The 22,588-nt window shown below is 42.7% G+C and overlaps 1 protein-coding gene across 1 annotated transcript in view; it reads right to left on the minus strand.

The window, feature by feature from the left end:
* Nucleotides 1–15,446, minus strand: part of SLC15A2 (solute carrier family 15 member 2) — a gene marked incomplete at both ends in the record, with an annotated part of 35,767 nt that extends 20,321 nt beyond the window's left edge. Inside the window, 7 exons of the mRNA XM_079539010.1 lie at nt 2,128–2,205; nt 4,283–4,373; nt 8,238–8,337; nt 9,384–9,476; nt 11,235–11,376; nt 12,002–12,089; nt 15,318–15,446. Coding sequence (XP_079395136.1) covers nt 2,128–2,205; nt 4,283–4,373; nt 8,238–8,337; nt 9,384–9,476; nt 11,235–11,376; nt 12,002–12,089; nt 15,318–15,446 — 721 coding nt within the window. The remainder of the gene's footprint in view (nt 1–2,127; nt 2,206–4,282; nt 4,374–8,237; nt 8,338–9,383; nt 9,477–11,234; nt 11,377–12,001; nt 12,090–15,317) is intronic.
* Nucleotides 15,447–22,588: the final 7,142 nt, after the last annotated feature.

Genomic DNA, 22,588 nt, shown 5'->3' on the forward strand with positions numbered 1-22,588 from the left:
ATACCTGTGCACGAAACTAGCACCAGATCATTGCAACCACCACGTGAGGATGAATCCAAATCCAACATGAGCTTTGAGTACTTGCACTTCATGCACATTTAAATGACGTTAAGAGAAATTACCTTCACTCATGGTTTCCGTGAAGGGATGTGCAATTTAAGGTATTGCATTCTCCCTCAAAACACAAAATAGATTAGCAAGGCTTCAAAATATTGTCAGAGTTGGAGCTATCCAATTGCAGATCATTTGTCCTGTTCCTTGACAGCCTTTGATTACATTGCAATTCCAAAAACGTTAGCAAGGAGAAGTACAATAAAAGCTGAGCACGAAATCCACGTAACAAACCAACCAGTGGAGAAAAGTACGTATTTTTCTCACCTGGATGTTCACCATTTCCTTTTTAGGACTATGAACATCCAGTTTTGACTTTCAGAACTGCCAGAGAGGTGTCTGAAGTCAGTTTAGGTGAATCCCAACCAAAGAGACTCGTCCAAAGTCATAGAGTGGGTAACAGTGCTACTTCATTTTTAGCATGTCTATGTGGAGTTATTGGTGCCTTCCTAAAGGTGATTCATTAAGTTTGCTGAAAACATCTCCTGGCAATTCCATTGACCCCACTGGGAACTGAGGTTCCTGCATTAAAATAAATGATGTCAGTCCTCTCCTGTATTTCAGACACTGAAGCAGCTCAGAAAATCTTGTCGTGTAAGATGCCCATTCTGCCTCTAAACTTTCTTTGCTATCCAGCATCATGGGAAGGGGATTGGTCAGGGCTGGAAGAGTACGTTCTCCAGTTCTGCAAGCTGCTCACATAGTTAAATACATCACATCCAAGAAAACTCCAATGTTTTACAAAAGTACACAGAACTGCTTTGCTGGGCAGGCTATGGAATCTGGCAGCAGGACACTACCTAAAAACACATTACAACTGATAGCCTCACTGGAACTGTAATATTTACATGTTCATTTTTCCCTGGGCAACTACTACTATCTTGTTAGAAACATTCATCACACGGTGCTGCACAGAGGAGCTTATGCCGCACTAACCCACTAAGAATGGACCACGTGGGAAAACAGGAGCTACTCAGGCCTGTGACCGCGCACTTTTTTTGAAACATAATTGCTGTAACATAGGTTGTGACCTGATAACATTTTCCCAACGCTCTGATCCTTCTCTAGGATGGAAGTTTGACAGGGAAAAACAACTTAAGCATTCTCAGGGGGATGAACTTTCCAAATCACAGATGCAGTTCATACAATTGCACAGTCTCTCAATTAAGCTAACACGTTGAATGAGAAGTCAACCCATGCTGTGTTAAAAGCTCTCAAATGCAGCATAATAAGGGGACTGCTCCCCTGCAGCAGTGAAACTAAAGCTAATGGGGTGTCCCTTATATTGGCTACTGATGAGTAACTGTAAGAATGCAGAAATTGCTGGGTATTTGATAGGGGTTGAAGAAGTCATCTTGACAGTACATTAACAGGCCTAAGATGCAGGCTTTAGGAAGCAGGATGATTGCAGCTCGCTCCTGATTCTAGGGCAATGAGGGCTTATTATTGCAACATAATAATAGGCTGCCACTGTAATTGTGGGAATAACTTCAGCCAAGCAAAGTGAGAAATGAATAAAGTGGCATCTCATTCAGCTTCCCTTTCTGAGATTTCTGTGCGGTAAGCATTCTGAAGCAAAAGTGGATGGCCTCAAGCTACAAAAAAAAAAAACTGTGGAAAGGTTAGAAGTGGCATACTAAGCTTCTCTTCTGTAAGTTGGAATACTTTGAGTACTACTGTAGGTAGCGCTCAGATGGCAGCTCAGAGGCCTAACCTGCTCACAGACAGGGCTGTAGCACATCAAAATTACTTTAATGCCTTCATTTGTTATACAGAACAACCATCTTCTCACCAGTATCATGATTTAGGATTGCAGGATGACCACAGTCTGCCCATCTCTAAGTGATCCAAGTGTTTTTTCTTGCTGATCTGAACCATGGAACAGTTGGATGAGTTTGAACTCTTGAGCTTTCCATCATAGCATCCATCCAGTGCTAGTGAACTTGTGCATTTTCTCATCCACACGCAGACTTAAAAATGATAACTACTGCTAGAATCACGGTGGTTTTCACTCACCAAGCGCCAGCACCATCAGTGCTGCTGGGACACCAAAAGCCAGTGCATAACAATCCTCTCCAAAACATTTCACATCCCCTAAAAAAGAATTCAGAAAGAAAAGCATCTCCTTATTATCAGCCTTACGTTACCTGGGTTTTTGATTTGCTTCTCTTAGATCAGTCACTTGATTTGGCTCTAAATCTTCTTTGCTGTTGCTGCTTGACACTATGAATTGAATTTCCTTGAAACAGTTGTCCTCACTTGACGAGGACAATTTGGAAGCTGGTGTCTGCCAGCAACAGAAGCTGATAATGGGATATTGATGAGAATAGTACAAGGGAGACAAATAGGTAAAAAGCAGTGATAAGAACTGTAATTTGGAAAGAAAAAAAAAAAAACCCCAAACATTTAAAACAACCTCAAATCATTATACGTTCACATAGATCTAAACAATCAGTACTGTGTTTCCACAGTATCTGTGCCAGCTGCATGAGTTATATTATGATTATATTTCATTGTGATCTACAGTGGACAAAGCGGCAGCAAATACCCCTACTCCTAAATAAGTGGCTGCACAGGATTAGACTTAACACACTAGTTGCATCCCCAATACCTTTTCTCTCCAACTTCCTAATTTCACCAGAGGTAGCCAGGTCTTGCCCATCAGGAACCCAGGTTTGTTAGAGCATGGCTTTCACTGATCCAAGGTATGGTTCACTGAAACCCCGTGCCTTTCAGCCTAGTTCACAGCACAGGAGTTCAGAAGGCCAGTTGCAAACTAGCAGTGAAGTCTGCATCTGCATGCCAGTGGCTACAAATTACTGCGCTCTTGCATAGAAACAACAACAAATAAGTTTGGCTAAAATAAACAACAGAGTTAACAGGAAACCAGCTCACGAAGCCTTCTGTCGTCCCCATTTGCTGTCTCTGGGCAATCATGACCAATTGCATAACTGTGTGTGGTGCATAACATTTATTTGCTTATTTTCATAAATTAGCTGAAATCCAACAAAGCTGGCAGCAAGATATTATGGACACACTGAACTGTTAACATACAAAGTGAGCTGGACTCCTCCACCTGAAAACATCTATTCCATGTTTCTGCCAAATGTCTTTGGACTGTACTACTTGTTTTTTCCAAGGAAACCTTTCATACTTAACAGAAATTTTACTATCCCCATCCTCTCCACCTCATTTCCACGTTGCAACCAGTTCACTGCTATGTTGCCTTGGCACAGGTTTTTACATTCCAAGGGAATCAGATTTTCATCTGTGCAGTGATGGCACTGAGCAAAACCCCCTCCCAACATAAGGTTGACCTGGGTAAGGAGAGTATTCGCCTCAATACTTTGGTGAGATATAAGACAAGCACAACTGCCCACAGCTTTGTGAAATGAACAGCCTGATGAAATGAATACTGCAAATAAAGAAAGCTTCCTGAAGGCCACAGGACAGAATGAAAAAATTACCAGTGTGAATGTTACCTCGTCCTGCCCCCAATCCGTTTGCCTGTGGTCTGCTGCCTTCCCTCTGCATCTGTGCCTGTATTTATAGCATGCCAGTCCCCTGGTTTCCAGGCGCTACGATACAACGAAAGAAGTGCAGCAGGGACAGAATGTAAAGTAGGTCCTAAGTGGGGCAGAGGCCTGTGCTTTGTTTTCAAGGGTAATTGCTCAGAGCTGCAATCTTCCAAGCAGACCCATGCAGACATGTTTGGGTGCCAGGACTGAGTCCTCCCACAGTCAGCAGTGGCAGGACAGTGTAGGATTCCACATCCATCCCTACTAAACCACTCAGTCCTGATGCCTGCCCAGGGCATCAGAGATCAATTCCCATCCACAGGTTACCTGCAAGCAAGGCAGAGATCAATACTTCACTGGACACAGAAAGAATTAGATGACAATTCAGATCTTTCCACCTCCCATATTTTAATTCTGCAGTTCGGGCTGGCATTGAAATACAACTGGGAATATGGTTTTTGTGACTTGCCTGCTGCTAGCACCATAAATCTGTTACGCTGCAATGGCAGGATTAACAAGGCATAAATGCAATACACTGACCAATCCAGAGATAATATAATTTCTGCCATTCAGTTGTCATAAGAACCTAACAATGCACAGCGGAGTAGCCAGAGGGCAGCTAATTTATTGTTTTACTCTAAATCAACACTGACCTCTTAATACAGGCGTTACAAACGTGGAGATCAAACTTCCAGCATTAATGGATAAATAGAAGACGGAAAAAAACTTGCTTCTCTCAGAGGTCTAAAACAAGAGAAGACAGTATCAGTGTCACAGCTAACACAGAGCATCAGGCTTGCAAATTCAGTGCTATCAATTCTCTTGTTAGGAAGACTGGGTAAATGTTGACACGAAGTGCATAAAATGTTAGGCAAACAAACTTGCCTTCAGGTGATGGTAAACGCTCACACAAATCATCTTACTTGAGATGCACTGTGGGGCTTTTTGGCATTTCAGAGGAAAAGCCACTGCTTTGAGACTGTTGTGAGATTGGAAGGGGGAGAGCATCTACTTATTCAGGTCCTTTGTCACCTAATTCAATACAGCTTGGCACAGCTTAACAAGATCATCATGTGTTCCCATGTCTGAGCTCTTTTCTCCCCTCCTCTCTTCCCATTAAAAAAAAAAAAAAAAAAAACACAGAAAAATAAACCTGCATATTTTGAGTTTATACAAGCAAAGATGAAAGAGTGGCAGCAAATGAAAAGAATCCATAAGACAGGAGATTATCAATCTGAGGTCTGTCAACATCAGACTAATAGGGGAAATTAAATCTATCGGGGCATATTCAAGAGCTCAGAATTCAACAGATGGTGCAACACACTGGAGTTCATACAGTTAAAGGATTCTTGCTGACCTTCCTTCCTCCTACATAATTTCCAGTTTGGAAGGAATCAAGAATTTGACGCAGATTTTGGTGCTTTTCACAAAAGTAACACATGAAGGCATTCAGTCAAATGCAGTCCCTCCTTGCATGCACTGGTCACACTCAGAGACACGCACTAACAGTGCTAAACTTCCTCCCTGTGCCTGGGCTGGCAGAGCAGAGAAAGAAGGCCACCTGGCCTACACCACGTTCATCTGTACCACCAGCTGTGGGATATCTCAGTTGGTGAAGCTGGCATTTAAAGACAGTCCAAGCCTAGACAGCCAATGTACTTCATCAGTATCTAGGGCTTCCCTCCCAGCTGTGACCAGGTTCTACAATGGCAGTGGACAAACTGGACACGGCTCAGTGCATGGCAGCAAACTCCCCAGGGCACCTTGAGCCACATCTCTATGACCTGAGCATGGTTTGAATGTGAAGCTTTAACTCATGTGTGAGGAAGCTCCCCACAGGTGTTGTGGTCATGTTCCCTTCTGCTCCCTGAGACAACAATATTCACAAGGTTGAAAAACAGGATTAAAAAGTAAAGAACTGCAGATGAGGACAACTTTCAAAGAATCAAGCCTGAGATCTCAAGGTGTACTAAAACTTCCTTATTATACACATTTATAGATTCAAGTGGTGGAAAAAAATGATCAGAGTAGCAGAAGTGAGTACAAAAATAATAGACAACAGCTTGCAATTTACACTGATTGGAAAAAAAAATACTTCCCTCCTTCCTTTCTTAATCTTTGGAGCAGACGTACATTAATAACATGATTTGGATTAACTAATTAGAGAAAAGGTACTGTACATGATAATCCTGATCTCCTTGGCAACAGCAAAACAAAGAAACAAAGAGAAAGCTATTTAGTACCTTAAAAACCACACCGCACTGTTTGAAAGCAGCTTTGGTCCTTAATTAATATGCACAGCAGCCTGTGCATTCATGTAACATATTGTAGATATCATTTTATTCAGGCATTTTTAGTCTGGACTGCTAATCCCATAGACAAGGGTACTTGGAAACCTGCAGACAAATCTACTTTCTCTATCTGAGCTCCTGATGAATAAGTCTCCATCACTGTTTGTAGTACTACAGTTCTGAAAGTGGCAGAGCCTAGAATTTACAAAGTACTCTTAAGAAAACCAGGCCAACAGTATGCCTATGCCTCAAAAGTCAGCTTTATCTCCACAAGGAAACCACAGGATCAATCTACTTATTTACTTTATATGCAGACTACCACATCCCTCATTTCCAGATGGAACAACTAAACCCATGCACTTAAAGGTTCAGAAATTTATTGGTGTCTTGAAAATTGAGGGGGAAATCAAGTTTTTCATCTCATTTGGAATTTTTAAAACTTACTTCACTCTAGCTAGAGTGGAAGACGAAAAACACAGGGAGCCTTCCCAAACAACACTCCAGAGAGAAAAAAAAAAGTTCTGGTTGGCTCTAAATCTTTCATCCCTTACAAAATCAAAACTTCCCGTACTGGTTTTGAAGACTTATATTTCCTACCACATACATAAAACCTTTCTTTCTCTTCTTTTGAAGGGAAAAGTCATTTCAAAATGGTAAAATACAAACTTTCTATTCTGAAAAGAATGAATAGAACAGAACATATTGTCCTTATCAGAAGGCTTTTTATGGTTTCTGTTTCTAAATTAGTTTCCCTTGAAGGCAACACAAGGGAATGCCTGAGCCTTAGCATTTGATAAATTTGTTGGAGAGGTGCAGTCTGACTGCTGGAGAATAGGCACAGGCCCACACCAACAATGAGCAGTTTGGGTTTTTCTCTGTAACCGAGCTGTAATGGTAAGCTCAGGATAATAATAATAATATGTGCCTGACTGGGATGCTGAGATTCATTAGCTGAAGTCTATAAAACACTCTGAAGATAAGTGGTACATATTATCATCCTGTAATTAGGTGGTAATTGAAAGATGCTGGATAAATATTATTAATCATTAATATTCATAGAAGTAGCACTTCTGAAAACGCTGCTGTAGCACCTGTTACAATCCTTGTGGGGGAACCATTCGCACTGCAACCTGAGATGCCCACATGCTGGTACACACACACTACATCCCCAGAGCAGTGTGCTGCACTGCCAGCCAGAGTTGTGGTGACCACCTCTGATCGCTGCTTCCCCTTCTGCAGCATCCTCTAAAGCACCAGGTCTGACAGGCAGCACAGCACAGGATGCACACACCTCCAGAAGGATCTCGTGCTTCACCAAGGCCAAGTGGCCATCCCTTATCCAGCTCCATCAATGGCTATTCTGATAGGTCTCTACTGGAATGTCCTTATTCAACACCTATTGATGGGGATTTCCATCTTCTAAAGGTCCCAATCTTTCTCAGTAGGTATATTTCTGGATATTTTTTTCTAACATGCAATACTAAATAATTCTTAGTGGATTTAGCCTGCTCATCACAAATCCACTTATTTTCTTCCTTGTAGCTGTGGCCTTCTATGACTTCTGATATGCACAGTAATAGCTGAAAGTAGTACATTCTGACCTATTTCACTTCTTCAGGTGCTACCTTATTCCTGATTTAGCCACTGGTTTACATAATGGGAATTTGAGATTGATTCATTACATGACATGAAGACCAGTGCTAAGTCCTTGTGATGGAGAACAAGGACATGAAGAAACTGCATTACAATTCACAGGATGCAATACTAAAAAGAAACATTTTCCCAACTCTTCAGAACTTTCTATTCTGGCATATCTAGAAAACATTCTGACCACACTGGGCAGAATAGAAGTACCTTCAAAAGGCAAGAATTTTCTACAGTTCTTTCTCAACAACAATCTAGTTTCTGTTTTGAGGGAAAGTCTCTAAGCAGAGAGGCTTGCAATACAGTTTTCCTTTTTGTTTGCTGTACTGTGTTGCAGTGTGTTATAATCACACTTCTTAAGCTGATTCAGAAAAGGCAGTCTTTCTATGCTATACTATACAGGACCTTCCAACTCCTCCAGCTCAATTAATATTTGGATTATTTGATGCAATTATAACCTGATATCAATAGTGTTCTGTTGTTATTTCCCTTTCCTGAAGCATCTTGATTCTTTCAGGTCTCATGCAAACCATCCTACCACACATCTTTTCCTAGCAAGTCATTCCTATGTAATTTCCCAGCAAACAGGCTCTAGTACAACAGAATCTAAAAATATGAACACCCTCATAAAATACCCAGAACTGCAGAGTTTAGAAAAGAAAATAAATCTTACATGTTCCTCTTCAAACTGGTCCCCACCAAATGCAGAGACACAGGGCTTGATACCTCCCGTTCCAAGGGCGATCAAAAACAGACCAACCATAGACAGGACCCTTCATGCAAGAACAAAAATAACACCATTGCAGAACCCTTCCACTGCTCAGGGGAACATTTTATTGTCACCCAACCATAATTCCTCTAGTATCACTGTCTCTTGCACATTGGCAGTGATGATGAGCCAGCTAACTGCAAACATTTACTTATTTATTTATCCTCATTTCTGCATTCAGCATAAGTCAATTAAAAAAAGTGTTTGTCAGTTTCTTGCTGTTTGGAGGCCCACTAAGTGTACCAGACATCAAAGATCCAAGGGACTATTTTTCATTCATCTGAGAACAAAAGGCTGCAGAAATCAATTGAGAAATGGAAAATTAAAACAAAAAAAAATCCTTTGCATGTAAGACTTCTGGTCTAGGTAAGTGAAGAAATTCTGTTTGAATTAGGCTCTTGGGTGCTTTCCACTTCCCAGCACTCCTCAAAATCCCACTGTTGATCCAAAAGATCATTGATTATTTCTGGGTGGAACAGGAGTGTCAAGACAGGTCAAATCGAGGACAAAAGAAAGCTGCTGTATAAACCAGATGTACTCCTGCCTGCATGCGTATACTTTTAGTGCCAGGATCACCTCAGTAAAAACAGCATGGCTGTTTCAGAGATACCAGCTGGAAAACTACTCTGACATTCCTATCAGTTCAAAATCTAGAGGGCAAGAATGGTATTACCCTGCAAGTAACACATCATTCCTCTGTCACACATCAGAAAAATGTGTATTTGGGATTTAGTGTTCCCATGTACATGAGGGGACCTTGCTGAGCTGTATGGCTACGGCAATGAGAAAATGAGAGACAAATGAGCTGGTGTGAGCAATCAGATGGAAGAGACCAAACTCCAGTAGCATAATGTAGCAGAGAAGCATGATCAGAAGTCTCTGTGTCAAAAGGCTCAGTCCTGGTGATGGTTCCGAGCTTTTCCTGGTGAACTCACACTCTAGACTTCCCCTCCAAACTGCTGGCCTGATAGGGGTGAAACAAGTGACAGTCCTGGGTAAACCACCTACCACTGCAACCTACAAAAACATTCAGCTTCAGCAGCTACTTACACATGAACTGCCTGGTTGCCTAGGGATGGAATGGCACCGACTGACTTTATCAGATGGCCGACCACATACACAATGGAGAGGTAGATGATTGTCCTGTGAGCAAAGCAAACAGCAGTGACTGAAGGCGCTGGGTGATGCACGATCTGAAAACAGTGTCTGTGTTTCCTGATATGAAAGGTCTATTTGGCAGATGCACAAGGAATAGTTTTGTCCATATCCCCAGTACTGCAGACAGCTATAACTTTTACGTCAACATTTAGCACACTGGAAAAAGGAGATAGGCAAATGGGTTGAGATTAGGGAAGCATAGACACTACTTTCTTTGGGGAGATTGCTGGGCAGAATAAACTAAATGTTCCACACTGCAAATAGATGAGTGCTCTTCAGGTCCAACTCAGTTTCCAGACTACTAATAACTGGCAGTTTGTAGCACGCACTTAACTGTGCTGGAAGGAATCTGTAGGGACTGCTGCTCGCTTTCAACCCACCTGATTACTACATCCAAATTAGGAGTGTGGTTTCCTGTTACAAGACTGAATTGAATCTCAAGCACCTCTGGAGGACTGAGCTCATCTATCTGCTTCCCACATCTTGGCAAGTGTGAGAGGAAATCTGACCAGGAGGGTCAGGCATTTAAGTGCATTACATTGCTTCATCATCTTAAAGATTAAGATACATTTATGTATTTATGTGCAGACAAAACACTCACAGTAAAAATGGAAGAACTTGTTAGGAAAGAGATACTAGAAGAAGCCCTGTGATCTCCTCTAATCTGTTATCCTGTCCTTACTATTGGTTTAGCTATGGCAGCAAAAGCCACTATTTATAAAGACTAGGGGATTATTCCAAGAAAAATCTCTTGCCTAATGCACAAAAGTTTGCATAATGGTTTATTTTTTCACAACATCGCACTGCAAGATAGATATCCTCAAATAGCATTGAGTATTCTCAGGCAACTTCAAATAATGAAGTTAAAAAACAAACCAACTTTGTGTGTGTAGGTTTTTTCATTCAATAGGACAAGAAAATGACTAAGTTAAAGCACAAATTAAAAAAGGAATATTGATATCTCTTTAAGAGCTTTCTGCTACAAAGGCATATTGCAGCAGTTTTTTTTTCCATGTAGAGACTCACACTGCCAGATGTGCTTAGACCTATAGGGAAGAGTTCAGCTGCACTTCATCACTAACAGCAAGACACCTCAGGCAGTTAGCAGAAAGTGCCAAGGAAAGAATGTCCTGTGTACAGCTGCTCACCACCACTCTGGGACAGATGGTGGCCCTGCCCTGCAAATTATCAGCCTAAGGGATGACTCCCTAATTTTCTCAGGGAGATGTTAGCTGGTTTTATACTAAGGGAGATGATCTGACTGAACCCAGGTTACTCTGGGATAAAAATAGGTGTGTTCATGCATTCCCTATGCTGAGAAAGCATGTGAAGGTACAGTTAGTGACATTTCACCTGAAATTACTATATTCAGAGGACGATACTGCTTCCTTACCATCTTTGAATCCATCTCAGTGACCGAAGTTGGCAAGCTGAGGGTTAACCACCCTGTATCTTAGTTTTCTCAAGGTGCATGGGGAAGGAGGGTAGAGGAGCATTGTGCTCTGTGATTTAATTTATTGATTTGGATTGCATTGCCTATTGGCCATTGTGTGAAAGAGAAGCACATAACAGCATGAGCAAACACATTAGTTGTTCATCCATTTAGAGAAAAGCTGACCTTCACAAGTGTTTCTTTGCTGCATCCTGAGCTAGCTCAAAATCAGGAGCACAGGCAGCACTGAACCTTGTGCAGGCTGTGCAGTGTGGACAGATCCTGTCTGAATTAGAGAAGCATCTACTTACTTGTATTTCCCCAACCACGAGTCTGCCATGATAGCTCCAATGACAGGTGTGAAATAACAGAGAGCAGAAAAGGCATGGTACACAGCAGTGGACAGATTCTCATCCCAGTGGAAGAAGCTTATGAAATACAGCGTCAGGACAGCTAAAAGGAAGCAAGCAAAACACATCAGATAATTGATGTGCTTCTCTGTGAGTAAGCAGGAAGCTACATCACAGTGACAAGGAAAACAGGGATTTGCATACCAACTATGAGCGCTGCTGTGGAAAAATCTGTGCTTACAGATCTATTCCTCATAATCCCTGACACAGGAAAAGCTCAAATGAGGTATGTGAGTATCAGGCTTCCCTTGTTCATAAACATTTATGTTTAGCTGGAAAATATATTTTCTAGCTTATCACACCTGAGCCTGTAGTTCTGTTTATGCATAATTTCTATTTGCAGATTAGGTGCCTGTATGATTCAATTCTCAGACACAGAGAATGCACACAACTGAAAGATATCACACACTGGAAAACGAGGTTTGAGACTGAGAATGAGAATGATACAAAAATTTAGATTGGAAGTGACGCTGGAGGTCTCTAGTCCCAATTTCTGTTTAAAACAGGTCTAGCTTCAGCATCAGAGTGTGTTGTTCATGCCTAATATCCCAAAATACCAATTTACTTTTGAAAGACAATTGAAACCACATACAGCAGAACCCTGGAACACCAGGCCATCATGTACAGAAACACAAGGATGGGAAATTCTCTTCCCATGGGCCACGTACCTCTCATGCCATAATAGGAGAAGCGCTCGCAGAACTCGTTCACCACAATGAAGGCAATGCTCAGAGGATAGTTGGAACCACAGAGTTTCTAAAGGAAACAGAGCAGAACATATCAGCTTAGTGACAGCTTTCACCTCTGCAACACATCCACACAGCACCTGGGCAGCAGAGAGGAATCCAGTCTGAAACCCAGGTGTTCATAACTGCCTGGCTAGCCTGCAGGTTGAACTCAAGGAAGTGAGGAAACCTCACACCAATCCTTATTTTGGTTAGGGTTCCCTATGAATACACCTGGCAGACCCAGTAAGAAACAGTACAGGGACTCCAGCACTGCCAGCAGCCAACACCCGCCCTGCCCACAGCTCTAGAAACTCCTTTGGAAAGATCCTACTGCCTCTCTGCTGCAACATAACATCCCGCTGAGATGCAAAAAACACCTTCAGATGCATTTTTATCTATACTTCACACAGAGCTACTGCTCTCTCCTGAAACTGCTGCCTTCCCCAGCACCTAGAGCATTGCTCCTTCCTCAGTGTCAATTGCCCTCAACCTCTGCACCTCAGTTACACCATCTTCACCACTGCATTCATTGCAGCAGAGCATCAGCCACAGCAGCTATTTTATATTCCAAGAATGCTGGCAGAGCTATGGATAATTCAATTTATTAAACAAAAATCAAGCAAAAGAGCTATGCGCTTCTCAAACCTATCTGAGCCTGGCTACTTTTTTTATTGACATCAACTTCACTCCAACTACGATCTGCAGTTTCCGAGTGAAGTGCAAGGAATCTGAACAGCCAGGTCTTACATGACCTTGTGCAAGCCCTCGTCCCTCTGCTGCCCACAGCGGACCCAGCTAAACAGCTGGGAGCTCCTGGAAGCTGCTTATCTCCACTGCCTCCCACGAGGGACAGCAAGATTTCACAGCTCTGCCAATTAGTGGGAAAGACTGGCTGGGCGTACATGGGATGAGGGATGGGGGTGTAAGACTGTCATCTGCATTCATGTCTGAGGTTTTAAACAGCCATGGCATGGACCAGTGGAGTGAGATGAACTCTTGGTATGCATTTCTGTACCTCGTGTCAGAAATAATGAATTCCTGTATTACTTCTCAGAGTCTCAAATGCAAATACAGATAAGAAGATAGATGTGTTTATTGAGGTTTATTCCACCACGAGACTTGAGTTTATTCAGATTCCCAAAGCAATGCCTCCTAGGCTAGATGACTAGCTAATCATGCTGTCTTGCTCAAGATTGTACAAGGACCACAGAAGAGAATAAACTGTTAGCTAAATAAAATAAAAACAAAAACAATAACAACACCGTGACTAAACCCATTTCCACTACCTAACCCAGCATCTGTGATATTTTTGTGATTTTTGAAATAGTTTCCTCTCACTATTTATGGAATGCCTTATTATTAAGAAACCCTTGGATCCTTGGGTTTACTAGGATAAATATGTAATCATCCATTACATTTACAGTTTGTGCTGAAGCTGTTGTGCTCAGCAGATGGCTACCAAGACAGAGTGGGCTCCCTTGGAAACTGCACTGAGAGCTCCCGCTTTTAGACCAGCCTGAAAAATGGCAGCATATATAAGCTGCAAATGCACAAACGCAGAATACTCTCCTCTAACAAGTTCTTAATAACATAGAGGAAAAGCCATAAGGAGGAAATAATGCTTCCTCTGGTTACTTTGTGGCATTTTTTGAACTGGGAAATAAAATGACACAACAGGGATATTTTTCTTCCACTCTTTCCCAGACCTCACTATCAATACTTTGATATTTAATAGCAGTTGATGCAGATACAGAGTGGGACTCCACAAAGCCAAGGCAGCCAGTGCTGAGAACACTGCTGCCTGAACTCACCACACAGTGCACAAGCCCTGCAGGATCTATCTGCATACCTGTGGGAGGTACCACATGCCACGCTATGACCTGGAGTGACAGAAACTCTGGCAGCAGCCCATTCTCAGCTATTCCTGCTCTGGGTTGGACACCTCCAACAGATGAGTGCACATAAGCAGAAAAAAGAGAGCAGGAGGAGGGACTTGACAGCTGAACCTGCCCCAGTGCCTGAGCCAGCACCTTAAGTAACTGCTTACAAAAGCTGAGCAAGGGACTAACAAGCAGGGACAATTTTGTCTGGCCTGCACGCCATGAGACGGCATCAGCGCACACAGAAACACTCAGGTGCTCCCTCTGCTTTATCACTGACCTGCATGGGGCCTGCCTGGACATCCAAAAGTGGGCAGCCTTCATTCATGGGAAGAGCCAGTTGCAGTATGCTCACTTTTGCAGAGGAGGACCTTGCTCAGCAGAAAGCCCCAGCTAAAGCAAAGAGGCTAAGCCTGGATTCACGAGCACACTGCTGTGCTTAGCTAACCACTGTAAGCCTGGGATGTGCAGGATTATGGAGCTCTTAGAAATACTGTGGAAGTTGATAGCCTGTCTTCAAGAAGAAAAAAAGAAAAAAAAGAGGTCATTTAAAGTGCCAGTGGCAGAGATGTTTGCTTGCACTTCTCCCTCTTGCTGATTAGCTGCAAAATAGGACTAAGATTTCAGAGGAGCTCTGAATACCCAATAGTTAATGCCTGCACAGTACTTAAAACAGTGAGCTTAATATCTGGCTTGCTAATGACATCACCGGCTGCAAGAGCAGTTATTACCATACTGTCCTGTGAATCAAAGCAGGTGCAAAACAAGCTTCTTTCTCACCAAAACCAATGTAGTGTACAGTATCTTAGTGTCAAGCCCTCAGCTGAAACAAGCCTGAAAACCTACACAAACATGTGTGCTGCAAGGTACAAAAACATTGAATCTGGCTTAACTCACAGCCACTGATGTAAAGCTGAGGCTCTGGCACGCATGTCAGTGGCCTGTCCAAAGTCCCATCCCTCCTTCTGCTTAGCAGCACCTGGAGACCTGTCTCAATGGTCTCATCAAAGGAAGCAAATGCACAACCCAGCTCCCTCCTACCCAAGCATGACAGCCTCTTGCACTTCACAGAAGGAAGTCCTTTCTCAGAAGGAAAGGAGCATTCAAGAAAAAGGCAGCAGTGAAAACCCTTACTCTTTTATTTTTCTCCAAGGATGCAAACAGTTCATTTTTTCACTTTAAGCTGCTCTTTCTTAACTTAATCAGGTTAGCGTAGGGATTTTTGCATGGAGTTGTTAAAGCTTATTTCAACCCTCTGCAAGAAAGGGTGTTTGTCTCTAGCCATAGCACAAAAGAGGAAAGAACAGAGAGATCTTGCAATGTTTAGAGCAAGCTGAGCAGAAAGGAAAGAAAACAAAATCAGCTGTAACACTCACCGGAGATTTTTTCTGAACAGGGAAATCTTTGGGGGGATCATCTCCTGCAGAAATAAAAGTGAACAAACTTTCCTTGGATTCGTTTCTCTGAAAAGTGTTCATCTCCCCTCTCGCCCCGTCTCCCACCATGCTCTGTGGCCGTGGTGAGTTGACTGGGAAGATTTCCAACCTCAGGCATGAAGTTTGATTCAGTTTGAGTTAACCCTAATTGAGCACATATCTGCAGCCAAGGCAGAAAGGGGAGGGAGGTGCCATGAAGAAAGACAACAGCAGAACTCAGCAAGAGCTGGGGAGTGCAGCCTAAGCCTTCTGCAGGTTGGGGCTGTGAGCACTTTGTGGCACGGACCTCCTGTTTGCTTGGCATGCTCCCAGCTATCGCACATGCATCAGCCTAGCACAGCCCTGTATGCTGCACAGATGTGAGCTGAATAAAAATCCAGGGACCCAGAAACCTCTAGAACCTGCTGATTTAGGACCAAAGCATCATAGCATCAATCCTTCCTCCACTGTGCTAATGTCGGGTTTATTCTGCAGGGGTCCCAGTCCACTGAAAAACCACGTATTACCCCAAGTCATAATCACTGAAACTCATCACACAAAACCCTTGGACACTGGATGTCATGGTATTAAGTAATTTCTTTGCTGTCCAAGGACCAGAGTACATTTCCATACCAATTCCCTGGAACATTCTTGACTTTCCCTATGGGGCAACTTAATTCTGAGGGCACAGACAGCACCCAGAAGCCTCAAATCCCCTGTAATGTCTCCTTATATCCAAAAGGCCACCTCTGGGATGCCTATGATGCAAACGTTTTCTATGCTAGATATGGAGCCCCTGGTTCCCAGTAGGCACCCTGGTGTCCCTCCTTCTGCCCTTCCCATGGGAATCCAGGAAGCTCCTTATCAGTATTCCCTGGTGATGGTTGCAATTAGAGCAAAATTCACAGCCTTCCCATTAACCATCCCCAGTGGCTGCAGCTCTGTGGTATTTTGCGTGCAGTTCAGGGTTTTTTCTTCCCCTTCCATTTGGCTTCTTTAAAAGGCAAATGTTCAAAGAATTTTCCCAAATATTCCTTCAATTTTTTACCAGAAAAATCACAGATCATACCCAGGATCTGCAGTTGGTACAAGAGTCTCATAAACTGATCCCTAGCTCCAGCACCAAGTTGCTGCTAGTGCTTGTTACAATGGAGCCAGATTTGCAGTTGACAAAGTAGGAAAGAGGCATCTGCTCACACCACAGATCCTTAGTTTGCCTTCAGTTCTTGCTAACAAGACATGGAGAACATCTTTGTTTGGCCTGTTTCACAAGCAAGAATGACTTTAAAGTATATTCAAGGCTAAGAGTAACACAAAAAACAGACCGTGTGCAAGTTGGTCCTGCCTCCTGCACACCAAGCCAGCACACACTTGAGTCCTGTGAATCTGTTGCCGCATTGAAGGCAGCAGAAATATTTCCAAGCCAGATGTCGGTCTCTCTTACTTGCCAAAACAACTGCAGCCAAGCCCCAGTAGGAGCCTGCTGTGTGAGCAGGGCAAACACAGCAAAGTTTATCAAGGATTACACAAAAGCAAGACAGGAGAGGTTTCAGCATCCCTTGGGTGCAGGGCTCCCATGCTGATGCAACGAGATGCCTTAATATTACCTTTAGCATCTGCTGCTATGCTTCCCTTGTGTGTACGTAGCCCTGTGCTTTACACCGGATAAATGATTTTTCTAATACTAGAATGAAAAAAATGTATCAGTCAGTGGAATTAACATGCTGCTTGTCAAATACAGCACAGAGATGTTTAGGCCATTATCTTTTGGAAGGTTTTCCCAGACAGAAAGGGAGAAAAAAAAAGAATAAAAGCATCCGGTAATAAATGGTAAGTCACAGCAAACAGTGAGAATGAGTTAAGGAGAATATATCTGCAAGCAACTCAGATACAAGTTAAATAAAACTTGATAGGAGACCTGTGTGTCTGGGATGAGAATTGGGAAGGAATTGTACCACAAATGGAAATAAGGTGACACTTCTGAAGATGAGTATAAACAAACAGATCAAGTATGGAGCAATAGAGGCTGAAAAGCTACAGCACAAAATGAATTATAGCTAGCAGGGGACACAAAAGGCAATAAGAAAAGGTGTTAGAAATGCTGTAAATATTGGAGAAAGAGGAAGGAAAATGAAAGTCTTATTGAAACTAGAAAATGAGCAAACAAAGGCTGATCGAGAGAAGCCAGAGTAGTTGTGTTCTTTTTGTATGTCTTCACTAAAAGAAAAAAAAAGCCACAATATACAATATTTGGATCCTTCAGTTTTGCTCAAATCATTACAGACTGATCAAGTTCTCTTTCAAGCAGTGGATGTGATTTTTGAACCAACTTCCTTGTAAGGAACAGAGGTAGGACAAGCTTCACCACTGTCTTCAAAAAGGCAGGTGAGGCTTCATATAAAACATCCATCCAGTGGACAACAGGGAAATTCCTCTCAGGGTAGCTCACAATACTTCCCCAACAAACCAGGAAGGTAGGAAACATTCAGGTTCCCAACTTCTCCACGAGCAAAGAGAACATCAGCACAGCCAGCAGGCTGCTTGCATTTATGCCCAGAACTGGGATGGAGAATAGGGCATGAATTCAAAATTTCTATGTGGGAGAAACCATCTTGTGGCTCTGGAATTAATAAGATGAAATTCAGGAAAGACTGCCAAATGCTACCCCAAGGGAAAAAGGCACAGAGATCAACTATTCTCCACTTTCATCATCAATAAGATGAGAAAAATAACTGACTTCAGTAGAGAAGATCTGGGGCCTCTTTTGGCCAAATTTCCCTTCTGCAAGGATGTGGGAGCACTGGCAGAAAAGTGGTGCAGCTGAGGCTGCAGAGTTCAGGCAATCCTTGATGTCTGATATTTAAGAACATATTAGGGACTGCTCAATATGTCAGGTCCTGTCCCAAAGCAGGCAGACAGATCTGAAGGACTCTGAAATTTGCTCTTCTGAATTTCCATGAAAAGCCTATTTTAAACAACTTCAGCTGGTAAGCATTAAAGCAAGTACTGCTTTCTGTAAGATTTTCTTTTTTTCTCCGTTGTCATTCTTGCAAGTGGACAACCTGTAAGATGACCCATGCTTAAATGTAATACTCAACTATCAGATGCCTTGCATAGCTGTAAGTTTCCATGAATACATTATTTTACAACTGTCAGTTCATCATTTAAATTTTTCAGATCCCTAAATCCACAGGAGGACAATCTGCATTTTTCGTTTGCATTTTCAATTCTTAGATTCTCACTGCTTTATGCTGCAGTGCTGTACACATTAATCTGTTCATACTCAACTGATCCATTCGTTTATACCTGCATTCATCTTGCTGTTCAATTCCTTGATTTTCAGCTCAGCCACACTGGTCTCTTTCTAACAAGTCTTATTTTGAATTCGCACACACTGGTCATACTTTTATAGTATTCTCACCATATCTGTGTTTCTCTCCTCTTTCTTTTCCTAAGAAAAAGTTATGAGCATGCCAGGAACACTTCAAGCCCTGGTCTATCTTCAGGTGGACAAGATAACCTCTCCAGACCACTTCTGGCTTCCTTTCTCCAATTCTTCCATTATAGAAAAGATCATAGCTTAACTTTTTTTAGATAGACCAAGACTGGCTGCCAATCACCCCAGACTCATCCTAAAGTATTTAAAAAAAAAAAAAAAAAAAAACAAACACAAATGTTGATCAACAAAAAAAAAAAAAAAAGATGCCAGAGGTCTTTAGTCCTGCCTCCTTGTTCTACTAGCCTGTTCACTAGCCCTTATAGACTCAAACCTATAAAGGTATGTCAACCAACAACACTAACAATATCAAATACCTAGCTTGTCTTTAAGTGCCTTTTATCTGGTCATTAGTCAGCCTAAACACGTCAGAGAAACTTCTCATCCTTCCTGGAGTCTTTTAGCTTTCAGTTTAGCAAAAGGAATTTTAAGAAATTCTCTCACCAGCTTGGGCTTCTTTCACAGTTTGCAGCTCACTGTCTTCTGCCATTTCTTCTGCTTTGGGTGCACCAGATGAAGGCAGCTATGCTGTGCTTGAAGATGAACCTTGTCGAGCAGTCCTGGCTCTCTCTCACCCTGTTAATGTTCCACTTCACAGCAGCAGTCCTTTGGTCACCAATAAAATAGTTAAACTTTCATTTATTTTCAATCCCGAAGCCAAACAGAAGTCATTTCTGCTCATTCCAAAACATCACAAGGAATCCACCTTTGTACTTGAGTACAGCCTCTTACTGAGGCTGCATGGCATCCTTTGTGGATGTTCACAAGAAATCACATTGTGCTGCAGCTACATATCTTTCAATAAAAGAAATTCTACTAGACAAAAACAGGGACTGGACCTGTGATGAGACAGGACCTATAGCTGGCAATAAAACCAGACAGATCTGTGAGTCTGTACACCAGCTACAGAACTGGCCTGAACTCTGCACATCTGTTAGCAGTTAACACTGTGAGAAGACACGAGGTTTCATGAGATACTGGCTTCAGTTACTGGTTCCTCACGTGTCATATGGGAATGGGGAATGCAGACATAACATGAATGTGCTGCTCTCCCAACTTCTTCACCTTAGAGCCATGAGATGACTGGAGGACCCAGGTTCTTTTCTGGCTTGTGTCTGTTGTTTACCCCTTTCTGCGTTCCCCCTATAATGTCCCCTGAACTGCTGTGACGTCCTTTCAGAAAGGCTCTAAGGCATTTTCCTATCAGGAAAAGCCTTGGATATATTCTGCAGGTAAATGTCACTGTGAGCCACTGCTCTAAGTTTAGCAATAAAGAAGAGTTTCCATAGCCGCGTGGCCCTGAAGCCACTTCAGCCTTCTTCCCCATTTCACTGTACTGAAATCCTAGTCCACACTTGGTCCCTCATCCCTCACCATCTGCTCAATATACAAAATACAGTGAAGGCTACAAATAGATACACAGTTCCTAACAAACTCTGCTGTCAGCTGAACTAAGGCCGACCAGGGGAACTGGGCAAGGGGACTAGAAAGATGCATGAGGAAACACTGAGACACGACTGAATGTTACACAGCAGCAGAGCTGCTTGTACGCACAGCAGTGAGTGGCCTAAGCTGACTTCAGACCAAATTCCAAAATGAAAAAGAAAGACAGCACAGTCAGCTCATGAAAAGATGTTGTTAAGTTGTAAGCAAAGGGAAGAAGCAAAACTTGGAGCTACGAGATACGGTTTAGTAGCTTGTGGTACTAATAGGAAAGGGAGGGTGGTTGGACTAGATGATCTTGCAGGTAGTTTCCAACCTTGCAATTCTGTAACTTTATAGCTACCAAAGAACAGGCTTTTCACACAAGATACATAAAAGTACATGTAGATGGTAAGAAGGATTTAAATCCAGAGTGTGAGATGCGTGGCCAAAATCTAGGGAGCATTAGTCAAATTATGAGTAGATGTACAAAGTACAGCAAAGACAGCAGCATTAAACTCTGGGCAAGCAGAAGTCTGAGAAAAACAGGCAGAAAGGAGGAATGAGCACTGTAGGCCACATAATGAAATAGAGATGAAAAGATAGAAAGAGAACAGTAAAAATCTTTACTTGGAAATGCTTGTGGCTTCTGTTACAAGATTGGTGGGAGGGGAAACACATCAGGAAAGGGCTTTCCCCTTTAAAGGACTTTTAAAGAGACTGTTATAGCATGTAAAAATCAGGATATTTCTCTTCATTTACAGGGAATATTCAAGCAAAACACAGAAATGAAGAAAATCCAGAGCAAAGTACAACCATAAATTTAAATTCATTTCTAGGCCCTCAGGATGGAAACATCACAAAATTGCTGCAAATATTGGAAGCTGGAACAGACTTGTGGTCTTTTGGAACAGAGCGCTGATTAATAGTAAGTGCCAAGGAAGGATATACTTTACATAGAAAACCAGGAATAATTTAACTATTCAAGTTGTCAGTACGGAGAGAGCCTAAGCGACCTCTTGAATTCCTTTCCAACCATTTCCCCCTTGCAATTCCAAGTTGTATTTGACACCACGATGCAGGGCACCGTGCCCTGACTCCCAGCTGACCAGCAGCATTGATTTCTGGAGGTTCAAAACAGAGGAAATGGACACTGAGGTGCCCCAGCCAGTGTGGACCCATGGGCACACATCCAATCCCTGGGACATTTGTATTCTCTGTCCTTCCTGCTTGGCCTTCATCTCCCTCTTTAGCTATTTAAAGCATTTTAAGAATGCAGCTCGTGTCTTAGAGGCAGTCCCTTATTAAAACAATACCTAGTTTTATTGTTCACATAGGTATGTAAAGTCTGGGAAAAAAGAAATCAAGAAAAGGAGCACCAAGATAGACATTAAAGGGAACATGAGCTCACCTTCTAACATCCTACTCAATGCTGTTTGATTTGTGAGAATACTGAATTCTGAAAGGCTTTCTTAATGCCCCTAATAATGTCCCTAATGCTAGGCTCTCACATACCCACCACCACAGCTGACTAGCTCTGGCGTAACTCCAGCTCTTTGATTAAAACCTGGCACCAGAAGAATCCATAGGTTTACCCAGTCCACTTGCCTGAAGCTGGATCATCCATCCCCTTCATGAAGTGAGAAGCTGGGAGGTCACTGCAGCTGGAAGAAAGATGGATGTGGCGTGGCAGAACTTTGGAAAAGCACTTGGTGGCTGTTTGGTGAACATTTTCTCCCTGGTGGTAGTGGTAGCAGGTTCTTACTGCTGTAGGTCTCAGGGCATTTCACTGAGCAGATGTCACTATTTCCTCTTCAGAGATCAGCAAAGGAGGGGAAAAAAAATGTCCTGATGAAGGCAGACTCTGCTGAAAATTCACGTGTGCCAGATCAGCAGCCTATCCATCAAGCTGCCCTGCCTTTAGTATTATCACAGCAAAGACTGAAAAACAATTGCACACAGCATCTCAGCCATCTGTAGTCTGTTCCAGCCTCTGGGACAGATACTGCCTTGGGAACAGCCCTTTTCACACTGACCTGGTGGTCTCATACCATCTTCTATCCCATTCTGTGCAAACAGCTGCTTTCACTCTCGTTTATCCTTCAGCAAGAGGCAGCCAGCAGCAAGAAATGCAGGAATCCTGCAACTCCTCCATCCCTCACAGCCAGTTCTCAGAGATGCCCAGCTCTGGGGTCTGCTGGACAGCAAAGGAGGGTTCACAGCTCCTGGATGTGGCAGCAGGACGCTGGGATTCAGTTCTGATTCTGCTACGCATCAGTCACCTTGAGCTAGCCTTAGCTCCACTGGCCATAAA

The sequence above is a fragment of the Tetrao urogallus genome, assembly GCF_951394365.1.
Source record: "Tetrao urogallus genome assembly, chromosome: 8".
In the NCBI taxonomy this organism is placed as follows: Eukaryota; Metazoa; Chordata; class Aves; order Galliformes; family Phasianidae; genus Tetrao; species Tetrao urogallus.